The sequence below is a fragment of the Balaenoptera acutorostrata genome, chromosome 6 (genome assembly GCF_949987535.1).
Source record: "Balaenoptera acutorostrata chromosome 6, mBalAcu1.1, whole genome shotgun sequence".
NCBI classification, from domain to species: Eukaryota; Metazoa; Chordata; class Mammalia; order Artiodactyla; family Balaenopteridae; genus Balaenoptera; species Balaenoptera acutorostrata.
This window is the reverse complement of record NC_080069.1, coordinates 31,108,772-31,124,778: the sequence shown is the minus strand read 5'-3', so window position 1 is coordinate 31,124,778 and position 16,007 is coordinate 31,108,772. Positions and strand designations below refer to the sequence as shown.

The following is a 16,007-nucleotide window of genomic DNA, read 5'->3' as shown; positions in this document are numbered from 1 at the left end:
CTTGCATAGAATGTTTATTCTACTGTTTGGGGATGGGGTGTTTAATAATTGCTGATTAGATATTATTGTTTGACGGTGTTTGAAGCCACAGGAGTAGGGGAAAGGCCTGGGGCTGCTTGGGGTGACTGACTCTGGTCACCCAGAACTCTGGGTTGTTCCTGGTTTAATTCCAGGATACATACCTCTGGTCCACCTTTCCTCCTGACAACTCTTTAACTACACACAAGTCTACGTCACTTCAACATGGCCGCCCACAGGCCTGAGTGACTACAGGGGCGCAGCCATAATGACTTCAAATTTAAGACATTTAGAGAGGGGCGGGGTTCAGCAGAGCGCCATGTTGGATACTGGCAAGTTTTGGCAAAGAAGCCGCTACTGAGCATGCGCGCACCCAGGAGGCGCCTAAGGAATTCCACAAGGACAGGGAGGGATCCAGAAGAAGGAAGTGGGTGCTGTTGCCGTTCCAGTGGTTAAATGACCACTGTCTTGAAAGAGCGTGGGTGAGGGGCTGGTCAGTGCCGGGAGTTTCCGAGGGCTGAGTGAAGAGGTGTCTCTGATGTCCGTGAAGAACAATCGGGTCAGTGATGGAGGCGGTCAGTGGATGGAATAATAAGGGTCGGTGTGGTCTTGATGGTGGCTTCCCGGCAGATTGATAGTGGGGTCTTTAATGGTGGATCCGCGGAGACATGGGGTGGGAGTGATGGGGTCTATGATGGTGGATTCCCAGGCGGAGTGGTGGGGTCTGTGGGATCTTTGATGTTGGATCTCTGGACGGATTCCCGGAGTCTGTGGGGGGTGGGGAGGATAACTGTGGGGCCTGAGTAATGAAGGCTCTGAGGGGGAAGGATGCTAGATCTTCATTGATTTCCTCTCTTTTTTCTGCTTACTGGTTTGTTTCTATTCCTGATATTTTAAAAGTTGTTGACGGAAATAATCAATAAATAATCATAATAGGAGTAGAAAAGAGTTTTATTTGAGCCAAACTGAGGACTGTAGCCCAGGAGATAGCGTCTCAGAAGGCTCTGAGAAACAGCTGGGTTGAAGCATGATTTTCAGCATAGTCTTATACCTTATCAGATCAAAAATCATACATCAAACATGACAGGGATATATTCCTTCAAGGTTTTAAGAGCACCAGATTTAGTACATATAAAGTGAGACAGCAGGACCCTGGTGTCTAGGAAGGGGATGCCATGGGAAGGGAGTTATTTATTTTTATCTTCGAAACAGACTTCTTTACTTTAATGGTGAAAGCAGATGTGCTGTGTGTGTTCACGCAAGTTCAGGCAGAATCATGTATAAGCCAGAATGACTTCCCCATACCTCAATATGTGAAAATTTTCTTTATCGTTATCATGGTACACTTTGCTAGAGATTTTAAAAATATATGGGGTTGCATTTCAATTTACCTTATTTTGATCCCTTCCATATCCAGATTAGTAGCTACTGTGTCATTCATAATATTTATGTATCATTTTTCTTTCCCTTTTTCACTATCAGTCATCTCAAGGTTTACTTTACTGGTCATTTTGAAGTACCGATTGTGTTTATACTCTCTACTGTTTTTATATTAATTTTATCTTTTTCTTTTTAGATAGTTTCTCTTTTATCTCCGTTTTATGTAAATTGTCATTCTTTCCCTTATTTTCCCAGTTTTATACTGGATACGTTTAGAGGTATAAAGTTTCTTTTATATACATCTTTATCTTTGAAATGTATAATTTCAGTTTGATGTTCCACTTTGATCCTGAGTTATTGGAGTTTCTTCATTCCCAAATTATTGATATGTTTTAATTGTTTATTTTAAATTTTATTATATTGTCATAAACTGTAGACTACAAAGTCTCAACTTTTAAAAATTTATCAAGATTTTCCTTGAAGACAAGTTACACAAGTTACATTGAACTTTGTTCAATGGCTATAGGAGAAAGTATGTTTTCTGTTTGTGTGGTACAAACTTCTCTTAATGTATATTAAATATAGCCTGTTCGTATTTTTCAAGTTTTTTTCTTTCCTATTTTTGGTCTACTTGATTCATCACATTCTGAAAAAGGTATAATAGTAATCTCTCACTAATAATTCACTTTGTAGTTCTATGTGCTTTTTTGCTAGCTTTATTTGTGTGTGTTTGGGGGAGAGACGTGCATAAACCTAATGGTTAATGCATATTGTATCATTTTTTTCATTTATTGGATGCTATTATTATAGGATCCCTCTTTTCAACAAAAAGCAATTTCAATTTTGAATTTCACTTTGGTATTTATATTGCTATCCCTGCTTTCACGTTCATTTCATTTGGATGATTTACCTTTGCCCAGGGCTTTATTTTATATTTCTATTTGCCTCATTGTTTAGGTTAACTACTTATAATAGATACATTTTGGTTTTCTCAAATCCAGCCTATAACCTAGTCTTTGTTTGTCAATAGGATAATTTTACCTTTTCAGTTTAGTGTAATAATGATTTACCTGATTTTTATACCTTCTGTTTTAATGTTTACTATTTATTTTAACTCATTTTCTTTTCCTTTTTCATACTTTTATTGGGTTGATGAAATTTCTGTTCATTGTTTCCATTCTACACCCCAGATAACTCCTGTTTTTTTCCTGAGATAGTTAGAAATGTTTTGTCATAGGATAGTATTATTAATTTTCCATTTAGTGGCCTCCTTATCACATTGTCATCATCTTTTTTTAATAATTATATATCTCTTGCAAAAATTATTGCTGAACAATTTTTCTATTTGCTGTTTCTCATCTGATTTATTTTACATTTGTTTGGAATACTTTTGTGGGTATTTTCCTCAGGTAATGATAAGAGATATTCTGCAAGTGTTTTATTTCTGAAAATGTCTTTGGCCCTAACAGAGAAGTGGTCCTTTAGATGCTACTTCTGATGTCAGTTAGCTTTCATTACTGCAGATGGGGCATCTTGATCTTCTTAATTCTTTTTCTGTAAATAATCTGTTCTTTCACACATGATTTAGATTTAGATGTGTTTTAGATTTTAAAATTTACCTTTAAAATTCAAGAATATTCCTAGGTTTGTTCACTGATTGAGCTCCAACTGGTGTGCATGTTTGCATGTAAATTTGTTGGAAAGGCTAATGGTGTAGGCCTAGTGAATGGTGTGGATAGTGGTAGGAGTCCTTGGGTGATTTCTCAGAGTCCATCGCAGGTGCAGGTATGTCTGGAATTGCAGTCTTGGGATCACTGATGGAGATGCATTGTGGGTAGTGTGGACAAAGAACACTGCCTGCCATTTCAGTAAACAAAGGATGGTGTGGCTATCAAGCCATCAGCCACTGCAGCCACCCCCAACTGTGCATCCAGAGGGGAATCCAGAATGGGGAAAAGCAGGATATTGGCCCTAGATAGTTAGATGCATGTCAAAGGAATGATTTCAGTGAGCCCAGACTCTTGCATCTCCCATATATAGGAAAGTGCTAAATTAATTAACTAGAGATGTCTGGATTTTCTTTAATTGACAGTAATCTTTTGATGTTCCAATTAGATGGTTTTGGTTTTGTTTTGTTTTGCAAAAACTCATGTATATTCTGGCTCCTCCCTTACCTCTTTGGAACAGTCCCTCAGAGCTATCTGAGGGGCTGTATCCTGGGCTTAAGTCCTCAGTAAGTCTGTCGAATAAATAATAATCCTCACCTTTTAGCCTGTGCATTTTTTTTTCAGTCGACAGTAGTGATAAAAGTGTGGAGACCAGTTATTGGTACATGTGGTATTATGATATAATAAGAAATATATATTTTGGTTTTCATCCACAGTTCCCAGCATATAGCTCCTAACGCCTTTATAATTTCCTAAGTGATAAGGGCTATAGGGGCTTCTTTTGTTCCTGTGTCTTGAAATAGCACCAAAGGGATAGGGTGAAATTAGTGGGAGTTTTTTGCTATAAAAAGTTCCTTTCAGCCACACCTGAAGTGATGTTTGGAAAGCCCCTAGTGAATTGCTGGATGGGGGCTGGTTGCCAGGGGAACCAAGCAAATTATTAAAGTTTTAGAACTTGAAACCCACTCCCTGGCTGGAGGTTGAATCAGTCGCCAATGGCCAGTTATTTAATCAATCATTTGTACATAGTGAAGCCTCCATAAAAACCCAAAAGGGTGGGTTTTGGAGAGTTTCTGGATTGAACATGTGGAGATTCTGGGAGAGTGATGCACTGCTTCTGACGTATCTTGCCATAACCATCTCTTCTATTCTACCTGGCTGTTTCTGAGTTATATTCTTTTATAATAAATTGGTAATCTAATAAGTAAAATATTTTCTTGAGTTCTATGAGCTGCTCTAGCAAATTAATGGAGACTGAGGAGGAGGTCATGGGAACCTCTGATTATAACCGATTGGTCAGAGCACAAGTAACAACCTGAACTTGTGATTGGCATCTGAAGTTGGGGTGGGACAGTCTCATAGGACTAAGCCCTTACCCTGTGTGATCTAGTGCTAACTCTTAAGTAGATGGTGTCAGAACTGAGTTAAATTGTAGGACACCCAGCTGGTGTTGTAGAATTGCTTGGTTTGGGGACCCCTCCCTCCCAACACACACACACACACACACACACACACACACACACACACACACACACTTGGTGGCCAGAAGTGTTGAGAATAGAGGAAAAACACACAAGAGGAGTTTTTCCTTTTCAGGGCATGATTGATGTAGAACCAGGACCATGAGGTAGAGATGTTGGAGGTTCTGTGATCAGGGACTATAGAATGAGTGATTGTGATCTCGTGGAGACAGCAGTGAGTGGTGGCTTGAAGCAAGATCCTAGTTCCATGCCCAGGAATTGGACCTGGGTAGCCTGGATGAAAACCAAGAATCCTAGCCCCTAGACCAGCAAGGGCAAAGTTTCCCTGGCTCTTGCCCCGTTTGAAAGCAAGAATGTTTCAAGGAGGCAGAAACCGTAAAAACAGGTACAAAGTTTATTAGAGACACAGCACAACATATGGGAGAGACACAGAGAAACAGTTTGTGTAGTTAAGACAGAAGCAAGGCAGAGATACACACCCGGAGAGAAAGAGTATGGGCGTCCTCCCTAATGAGGAGGAGTGAAGTAAAGAGGTGGTTAAATCATTTATATAAGGCATTTCGTCTGGATCTTTTCTTATCTTTGACCAGTTATCTCACTTCTTTTTCCACACCTGACCTATCCTAGGTCCCACCGTCACATGCATGCACATCTTTTTGCCAAGGTGGATTCCAGTGCAGAAGCCTGTGGGAAGGTTGACACCACCTATTATGGGGTGGCGCCCCCTCCCTTTTTTGACCCCTGAGGAGCCTTTCTATGCATGTGTAGTTGGGGAGGTCTCCTTGACCTCAAACATGAGAAATATGTGGTCTATTTATCGTTTATCTGGGCAGGACTCAGCTCCTATCTGCCCCTGCCATTACTGTTATCTTAAAGTGTCCACTGGAGGCAAAGTGCAGCTGTTTACCCTGTTCCTGTGTTATTTCTATCTGGAAGTGTAAACAGGAAGCTGGCTGTAAATGTCTAACCTGGAGCCCATCTATTTCTTGCCTCAAGAAATATAAACAGAGGCTAGTTGTAAACGTCTAGCCTGGAACCCATCTATCTTCTGCCTCAATTGCGGCCTGTGGAAAGCAGGACAAGGGAACCAGTGATTCTGATGTGTGAGTAATGGCTACTGGGGTGAGGTCAGTGTGCAGCAGTTGACAGTTGTAGTAAGCAGATTGAGGAGTGGGAGTGAGGAACTGAGTGTCAGGGTTGGTGATGACTTGAGGGGCTGGTGAAGTCAGATAATGTTTGATACAGTAATTGCATTCTATGTGGATTACTGATTTTGTAATAATAGCAGTAATTAATATTTAACAAGCACTTATGTGCCACACATGGACTGAGTGCTTTTCAAATATTATAAAATTGGTTTGTTTATCTTATAAGGATGAGGAAACTGAGACTGAAGTAAGTTCTTCAGATTGTCACAGCTAGAAGGTGGAAGACCTGGGATTCAAATGTACATTGATTTGGCTCCACACCTCATATATTTCCCCTGTGCCACCCTGTTCCACGCTGTTTGATGCACTCTTGGGAGGACAGCTGAGAGGCTGTCACCGAGTGGCACTCTCTCTGTCAGGATCCCTTTGTGTTTCCACAGAGCCCTGAGGTCAGACCACTTAGTTGAGCCTTCAGGATCATTTTTTCAGACTCCAGCCCAACTTGGCCCGATAATCACTGGCAGTCTTTGGACCCTCACTCAACTTAGGGTTCCTGGGAAGACTGGAGTTTTAAGAAAACACAGAGGTGAGGCTCATTGTGAACATGCCAGCCAAAAAGAGCTTGTCTCATAGATTCCATATCCAGTTCAAATCCTGGCTTGGCAGAAATGTGACAGTTCCTGCAAGTGGGGAGGGGGAAGCCCAGAAGTATGAATCTTCTCAGAGGTGGACTTGCTGAAACAAAGCATGATCCTTTGCAATGTGAACAATGCATGGCTCATGTCATGTACTCCAAGGCTGTTCCCTGTAGTGGGAGAGGATTTATTTTTTTAAGTTTTTATTATAGAAAATTTCAAACATACAGGAAAGTAGAGAAAATGTTGTAATGAACCTACAAATGCCCTCATCACCCAGTCTCAATAATTATCAACTATTTGCCAGTGTTGTTTCACCTATCTCTTCTCACTTGCTTTGTTTTAGTTAGAATATCTTAAAACAAATCTTGGATACCATGTCATTTCACCCACAAATACTTTAGCATGCAAATCCAACGGATGTGGACTTCCCCCCCCACCCCACATAACCCCCAGGCCATTACTCACCTAACAAAAGTTACAGTAACTCCCTAATGTCATCTGATATTCAATCTGTAGTCAGAGTTCTCTGATTATTGTGGACAAAGAAAGTTGTCACCTGCCGTATCAGTAAACAAAGGATGTTGTGGTCAACAATCCATCAGCCACTGCACTCGCCCCCAACTGTGCACCCTGAGGGGATTCAGGATGGAAAAAACCAGGATACTGGCCCTAGATATTTAAGGTGCATATCAAAGCCATGATTTAATGAGCCCAGACTCTCGAATCTTCCCATACATAGAGAACTGCTAAATTCATTAACTTGAGATGTCTGGATTTTCTTTTTCTTTTCTTTTCTTTTCTTTTTTTAAAATTTTTATTGGATATAGTTGATTTACAATGTTATGTTAGTTTCAGGTGTACAGCAAAGTGAATCAGTTATACATATACATATATCCACTTTTTTTTAGATTCTTTTCCCATATAGGCCATTACAGTGGATTTTCTTTAACAGTAATCTTTTCATGTTCCAACTACCTATTTTTTTTGTGTGTAAAAACTCCTATATATCCTGGCTCCTCCCTTACCTTTTCGGAACAGTCCCTCAGAGCTATCTGAGAGGCTGCATCCTGGGCTTTAGTTCTCAGCAAGTCCGCCGAATAAAACATAATTCTCACCTTTTAGGTTGTGCATTTTTTTCAGCTGATGTTATCTAAAAAATGACTTTTTAAAACTTTTTTCCTATGAAAATTTAAAAAATACAAATGTAGAGAAAGTAGTATAAAGAAGCTTCATTTAGGGGACTTCCCTGGTGGTCCAGTGGTAGAGAATCCGCCTTCTGATGCAAGGGATGTGGGTTCGATCCCTGGTCAGGGAACTAGGATCCCACATGCCATGGGGCAACTAAGCCCGTGCACCACAGCTACTGAGCTTGTGCGCCTCAACTAGAGAGCCCATGTGCCGCAAACTACAAAGCCCATGCGCTCTGGAGCCCACGTGCCATAACTAGAGAAGAGAAAAACCCCACGCCACAACTAGAGAGAAGCCCTCACGCCGCAATTACCCATCAGTTTTCACAATTATCAACTCATGCCCAGTCATTTGTCATCTATCCCTTCCTCCAACATTTCTTCTCTTCTGCTGGATTATTTTGAAGCAAATCTCAAAGATTTTGTCATTTTATCCATAAATATTTCAATATGTAAAATTCCTTTAATAAAAATAGCCATGGTGCTATTATCACACCTTAAAAAATTACAATACATTTTGAAGTATCATTTTATGTGGATTGGATTGGTAAGATTTAGAGGCTTGATCAAATTCAGATTCCTTTTTTTGTTTTTGTTTTCTGGGGAGCAAGACTACTTCCCAGGTGATATACTTGATCAGGAGGCACATAATGTCTGGTTATCTGTTTTGTGATGTGAGCAGCCATTGATGATTGTTTCTTAGATCCATATTTCATTATGTGTGCAAAATGGACGTTTCTATTTCTACCATTCCTTTACTTTGTCGACTTAAAAAAATGCATAATGTGAGAGTTGAGAGTTGTCTTATTTGGGGCAAAATGAGGACTATAGCCCAGGAGACTGTTTTATATAGCTCTGAGAAACTGCTCCGAGAGGTAGGAGAGAGGGTCAGTATTATACATGATTCAGGTGAAGGGGGTGGTACGTACAGTCAAGCACACATTTTAGCAAAGTCTTGCTGCTAGTCCTGTGAAGGTTGCTGCTAGTCACAAGGAGCAGATGTCTCTGTTAATGATTTTAATGCCTTTCTAGATATGAGAAGATGCAAGAATTTGGGCTCATATAATATTCTCCTGAAAATATCTTCCTATCTGCAGGGCTGTTCTGCCATTTTTTGCCAGAGCATCAAGTGCCTCATTCCTGATCTCCACCCTGAACTCCTTTCAGGATGTGTTGAAGGTCAGCAACTGCAGTGGCTAGTGGCTTAACCCTTGTAGAGGCAGATGGCAAGTGCCAATTTTTAGTTGGCAACTTGTAGCTGGAATAATTATATAAGCAGAAAAAGAAATTCATTCATGAAGTGTTTGGTTATGCTTGACTGACTCTTTTGCTTTTTGACAAGTTTCAAAAACAATGGTTTGATTCCCTAATACTTTCCAAAGGTGCTAGAAATGTTCTCTCTCTTGATCTGGATGGCAGATGTGAAAAATAGGGGAAAATGCTGTATACTTAATATTCATGTACTTTACATAAGTTATACCACACAAAAAAATTAGCAAAGAAGTAACCAAAATGTTGTTTATATTAGAAAGTGTACGTTAGAAGCAAAAATTTTAAAAGTCCATCATAAAAAGATACTGAGGAGGATAGGTCTAGGGTAAAAGGGACACAGTCCCCAATGTATGAGTCTTGATTGGAACATGCTTTCAACAAAAGAACAAGAAAAGGTTTTTTTGAGTAACTGGGAATTTTGAATATGAGCTGAATATTAAAGTGTCATAGAATTGCTAATAATTTTCTCAGGCATGATAATAATCTTTTAGGAGATTGATGTTATGAATTTAGGCATGAAGTGTCATGACATCTGCAACTTTCAAATAGTTCAGCCAAAAAAAAAATGTATATACACTAGTATACTCATATATATGTATGCATTTACATGTAACTATATGTGTATATAGAAAGATTAAACAAGTATGGCAAAATACTAATTGTTGAAACTAGATGGAAGGTATATGTGTATTTCTTGTACTAATAATTCAACTCTTTATGTTAGAAAACTCAATAAAAAAATTGGAAAACAGTGGCTTCAGTCAGTAAGTGACTTAGGTCTTAAGGTTTGTTATTAACTAGAACCAAATCCACTTACTATATAGTAGTTAAGACAAAGTTTCCATTGACAGTTCCCTTTTAAGAATGGGAAGAGGGAATTCCCTGGTGGTTCAGTGGTTAGGACTCAGCACTTTCACTGCTGGGTCCAGGTTCAATTCCTGTTTTGGGAGCTAAGATCCCGCAAGCTGCGGGGTGTGGCCGCCCCCCCCCCCCCACCCCGCAAAGAACTGTAAGCAAAGAACAGTGAAAAAGCTAGCAGTCTCCCTTTTTTGGTCTTACTTATGGATGTTCTCACTACTTGTGATGGGCTGGTCACAGAAGCTCAAAGCAAAATCATTAAAAAGTTACTTTGCTTTTTACTAACAAATAAGAAAAATATAAACATTCAAATTACTTATAATTTTACCATCATCCAAATATTATATCTGTTAACATATATTTCCTTCCAGATAATTTTCTCTATGTGCATTAATGCATTCATGTATGTGCGTATGTGTGTATGTACACACATATTGTTCAATGAAAATGGACTCATACTGTTTGGTACGTATTTTTATTTTTACTTAACATTTTAACATATTTTTCTACAGTAGTTTAATTTTACATGACATTATGTCTATGGATGCCCTATAAAGTATTTAAAGCTGTCCACAATTATTGTTATCAAGATGTTTCTAAACTTTTTTTTTTCTTTTTTGGTATTTGCTGTGGTAAAACTACTGGATTTAAATCTTTGTGCAACACAGGATGATTTTTTTATGATGTAGTTCTAGAAATAAGTTTTTGGGTCAGTTGCATGGACACTAAATGATGTATATGTCCATGTGTGCCATTGACACACTTCCTTCTCTCATCTGTCCCTCTGTCAATCTGTTTTTTCAGATCTCTGCCCCTTTCCCAGAAGAACCAGAAATGACCAAGTCCCTGGTGAGTTCTTATTTGTTCATGTATTTATTTGTTGCTTTCTTTATTTTTTAGTGGATTTTAGGAGGCATCTATTAACCCATATAGTAAATGTGTAAGTATAAATAAATGAAAACTAAGATCAGAGAAAGTAAAGAAGAGATTATCAACTCCAAGTCAAGCTTGGATTATAGGTATATGTGAGTTGTGTGGCTTCACACAGTTATGAACTTTGAACTGTAAAATTGCCTCTGATCTTCCTGAAAGACATAGCAATGATGGAAGTGAAATACATGGTTTATATTGTTGAAAAGTAATTTATTTCATCTATAGTAACTATTTCCTGGTTCTTGATGTTTGAGAAAATTTTTGATAGATCTTCAGATGAATGGAGATAGGACAGTGTCTTTAACAACCCTGTTAGAAGTGTACTAACAGGTTTTCTATAGTGACTTACAAAGCAGTGCTTCTCACACTTGCACATGACTCCAGATTCTGATTTAATAGGACTGGGATTCCCACAGGATGTCAGTGCTGCTGGTGCAAGGACCACCTTGTGAAGCAAAGTTTTGAGTGAATGGATGTTGAATTTTGTCAGTTGCTTTTTCTGCATCAGTTGACATGGTCAGGTGATTTTCCTTTTTAGCTAATTGCTGCGGTAGATTACATTGATTGATTTTCACATATTGAGCCTGCCTTGCAACCTCTGAATAATTTCCACTTGGTCATGACATACACTTCTTTTTATATATTTGTATTTGCTAATATATTTTTTAAGGATTTTGTATCATGTTTAGGAGGGATATTGTTCTATTTTTTTCTTTCATTACTGCTATGCATGGATGAAAGTCCCAAAACTCCACTTGGTTTTTTTTCTTTTTCCATACCACTCCATTGGAGTGTGATGGGGCCCCTCTGTTCAGCCAGGCAAGAGTGGGAATCTAAGCTACCCACTGGGTCTTTGCTGATGGGCATGGGATCAGGCCCAGAGTTTTCTGTTTATTTGTTATGTTTGGCTGGAGCATGTTTTGCCTAAAGGTTTTCTGTCTTTCTAGATTGCCCCTTTCCTGGTCTTTTAGCTAGAGAGAACAGACTTTTCTTTGAGTTTTTTTGTTGTGCCCTTGTTGGTGTTTCTGGGTTGTAGGCTTTTCTAGTACTTGGTCGGGGCTGTATGAGTCAATAGACTTCAGGAAACTCATGCTGTATAGTTCCTTGGTTCCTGAGGTCCCTAGAGAGTTTGCTTTTTTTTCTTTAAGCTTTCAGTCTTCTTATGTTTGCTTTATGGATAATGTCTATGGTTACTAGATGTACTTAGTGGGTGAATAGGGACAAGTGCATCTACCCTGTTTTTCCAGGGGTCGAAGTCAGTTCACTGAATTTTTTTTAAAAGGAGGAGTTATTTATATATTAAGCATGGCCTTTCTTTTTTTCAATTTTTTTACCTCTTTGTTCTTTGCATTTTAACTTTTAAAAGTAAATATTTAATTTTGAGTATCATTAAGGTTATAGATATGTTTACTCAATCAAACAGTTTTTTGAAGCTTCATTTAAAAAAATAACAAAACACCTGTTAGCTGCTCTCTTATCCCTCAAATTGCAGCTTCATAAAGGTAATCACATCACTCTGAACTCAACTGAACTAATTTTTTTAGTATTTATGTTCCTATGTCTAAATAACATGTTTATATTGGTACCTTTTGGTTTTCAGCTTTAGGCAGTTTCTACTGACTTAGCACAATGGAAAATAGGGATTTAACTCTCTTTCAGACACTTAAGCCTTCAACACTTATATGCACATTTCTTCTTCCCCTCCTTCTAATATAGGTATATCATAATTTTGGGTAAATCAATAGGCTGTATTTATTATTATGATTATTTTAATTATATTCATAGCTGAACCATTTATTTTACCTTTTATGCACTATTTTTTGTTTTACCTGGAATTTATTATTGTTTGGTTGAATCATTTGTTTCATTTTCCATATTTGGATCACTAATTCAACTTCACATTCTTCCCAGGTATATAAATATCTTCTCAATATGTTAAAATATATTAGATAATAACAGTAATCACAAACATTAATATAGTGCTTACTATATGCTAGGCACTATAAACACTCTCTATTAACTGATTTAATCATAACCCCTTTGAGGTATCTATAATCATTATCCTCATTTTACAGAGAAGGAAACAGATCCACAGAGAAGTAACTTGCCCTGGGTCACACTGCTAGTAATTGGTGAAGCCAGAAGTAAAACCCAAGCAATTTGGCTCCAGAATATAGGGATTTATTTCAGCTGTTGAAAGAAGCTTCCTTTAGAGTCTTTGACCTGCTTGAAGTTGCTCTCTGTTTGATACTCATCCACTGACTTGGGGGTCTCCCTTTGGCATGATACTAGGAATTCCTTTCATGTCTCTCAAGTATTGGAGCTCTTGCTTTCTGGCTCTTTCCTGATTTATGCTTTCATTTTTAGAGAATATTTTCCAGTAGCTCTCTAGAAAGTATTGTGTGGAAAGTAAATTTTTTGAGACCTTGCATGTCCGGAAATATTTTTATTTTACCCTCAGTAATTTCATAGCTAATTCTAGATTGTAAGTCATTTTTACTCAGAAATTTTAAGCCATTCTTTTTACTTTTACTCTCCCATCTTTTCTTACTGGATGTAGTAGGCAGAATAATAACCCCCAAAGGTATCCACATCCTAATTCCTGAAACCCGTGAATATGTTACTTCACATGACAATAGGGACTTTGCAGATGTGATTAAGTTAAGGATTTTGAGATGGGGTGATTGTTCTGGGTTATCTGGGAGGGTCCAGTGTAATCACAGTGTCCTTATAAGTGAAAGAGGGAGGCAGAAGGGTCAGAGTCAAGGAGAGATTTGAAGATGCTACTCTGCTGGCTTTGAAGATAGAGGAAGGGACCACGAACTTCTTAGAAGTCAGATAAGACGAGGAAATGGATTCTCCCTTATAGCCTCCAGAAGGAGTACATCCAACACATTGATTTTAGCCCAGTAAGACCTATTTTCAACTTCTGACCTCCAGAACTGTAAGATAATAAATTTGTGTTTTAAGTTTGTGGCAATTTGTTGCAGCAGCAATAGGAAACCATTACAGATTTTGGTACCTGGAAGTGGAATGATGCTGTAACAAATACCCAAAAATGTCAAATGGCTTTGGAATTTGGTAATGGATAGAAACTGTAAAAATTTTGAAGAGCATAATAGCAAGAGCCTAGAATTCCTCGAACAGACTGATAATAGAAATATGAATGTTAACTCTGCTAGAGGACTCAGAATGAAGTGAGGAGCACACTAGGAAAAATGCTATATTGTTTTAGAGAATATTTCAATTATTATAAACAGACTATTGATAGAAATATGGGTGTTAATGGTGCTGCTGCTGAAGACTCAGAAGGAAATGAGGAACATGTTACTGGAAACTAGAGGAAAAGGACATCTCTGTTATACAGTGGCAGAAAGCTTAGCTGAATTTTGTCCTGTAGTTATGTGAAAAGCAGATTTGTCAATGATGAACTTGTATTTTTCTCTGCGGAGATTTTCAAGCAAAAGGTTGAAGATGTAGCCTGGTTTCTTCTTCCTGCTTATAGTAAAATATGAATGTTAAGAGATAGATTGAAGGAAGAACTGTTGAGCAAAAAGGAACTATACTTGATGTTTTGGGAAATTTTGGGGCTATCAAGATTCCAAAAGATGCTAAAATTAGTTTCACTGTAGGAAAGTATGCTCTTGAGAGAAAGTCAAGGGTGTGGATAGATGCTTATATATTTTTCTAGGTTTTTAGAAAAAAAACCTAGGTATTTAGGTATTTAGCAGGATGAATAGGGTGGAATGCATTTAACTTTTTTTTTTTTTTGAACTGGAAGTCTCAATCTTTGCTGTTAATTTGATTGTTTAGTTTATTTACATTTAATGCAATTACTGATATACTTGAATTTATACCCAGTTTTTTTTCTTTCTTTCTTTCTTTTAAAATTAATTAATTAATTATTTTGGCTGTGTTGCATCTTCGTTTCTGCGCATGGGCTCTCTCTAGTTGTGGCGAGCGGGGACTACTCTTCGTTGTGGTGCCCGGGTTTCTCATTGTGGTGGCTTCTCTTTGTTGTGGAGCATGGGCTCTAGGCACACAGGCTTCAGTAGTTGTGGCACGCAGGCTCAGTAGTTGTAGTTCGAGGGCTTAGTTGCTCCGTGGTTTGTGGGATCTTCCCGGACCAGGGCTTGAACCCATGTCCCCTGCATTGGCAGGCAGATTCTTAATCACTGCACCACCAGGGAAGTTCTATATTCACTTTTATTAGTTTTATAATTGAACTGTCTGTTTAATATTATTTTTACATTCCTTTCTTGACTTTCTTTTAGATTAGTCAGAATTTTAATTTTTATTTTGTTAACTTGCTTGTTATACATTCTTTTATTTGTTTCCCTAGATATTACAATATCCATTTTTAACTCATTATTACCTTGCCCCCTTCTCAATAGATACTAAAACACCTTAATTCCATTTGCTGCATTTAAATTCTACACATATTTTAAACTTCACAAGGTATTACTGTTACTGGTTTTGCATAGTCAGTATTTACAGTATTTACAGTATGAATCTTTGAGTTGCTGTCATTCACCATTACTTTTTCAAATTTTGCTTCTGCCTCATATTCTCCCTCTTTATCTTCTCAGACTACAATATGTTATTCCTTTTCACTGTGTTGTACATGTGATACGTCACATGCACTTGTGTTTATTTTATTTTAAAAAAAACCTCTGTGGTCTGGTTTGGATATTTTCTGTTTGCTTGTCTTCTATTTCAGTAATTCTGTACTCTGCTATTAAACCTCTCTCAGTTCTTAATTTTAGATACTGAATTTTTCAGTTTTCATTTGATATCTTTATTATAAGTCCCATTTTCTCTAATGAAATTCTCCATCTTTTCTTCTAACTCCAAAGCGCTGTAGGACTGTTTCTTTTGAATTTTTTTCCTCTGGTTTTGGATATTTAGCCCTGGTTTTTGATAGGCATAGGATATCTTTTATTGTATCAAAACATGTATAAAGCATTGTAGAAGATCTAGATTATGATATCTTTCTCAATAGTGGATTCGTCTTTCCCTGAGCAGATAGAGTAGAAGATGAACATCTTTATCCAGTCAGTCACAGTGTTATGCTGAATCAAGGCTGAGTTGAAGCCCTAATAATAGTCTACCTTTCGTTCACTCTGGCCATCTAGGATTTTCAGCTGAGAGCCCGGTTTGTCCTCTGTGGACCCTCCTCCTGATAGATGCCAACTCTGTCTTCTTACCAGACTACTAAAATTTCGCTTTGCTTTTCAGAGGCTATTCTGCTTAAGTGTTTAGTCTTCTGCCCATACAGCCCTAGAATTTGGCAGATGTCCTGAGGGGAAAATTGGCCATGTGTTTGAGTTCTGGTTTCTCTGTCACCCAACTGTATCCTTCTACTTGTTCAAAGCTGGATTTTCACCTTTTGCCACACCCAGAATTGGTAAATATGCCCAGTGTA

General features: G+C 38.0%; 1 protein-coding gene across 1 annotated transcript in view; it reads left to right on the top strand.

The window, feature by feature from the left end:
* Positions 1-398: 398 nt before the first annotated feature.
* ZNF484 (zinc finger protein 484) overlaps positions 399-16,007 on the top strand; it is a 28,763-nt gene continuing 13,154 nt past the window's right edge. The window contains 2 exon segments of the mRNA XM_007182401.3: positions 399-577; positions 10,454-10,498. Of these exon segments, the coding sequence (XP_007182463.3) occupies positions 557-577; positions 10,454-10,498 (66 nt within the window). The 5' untranslated portion in view covers positions 399-556.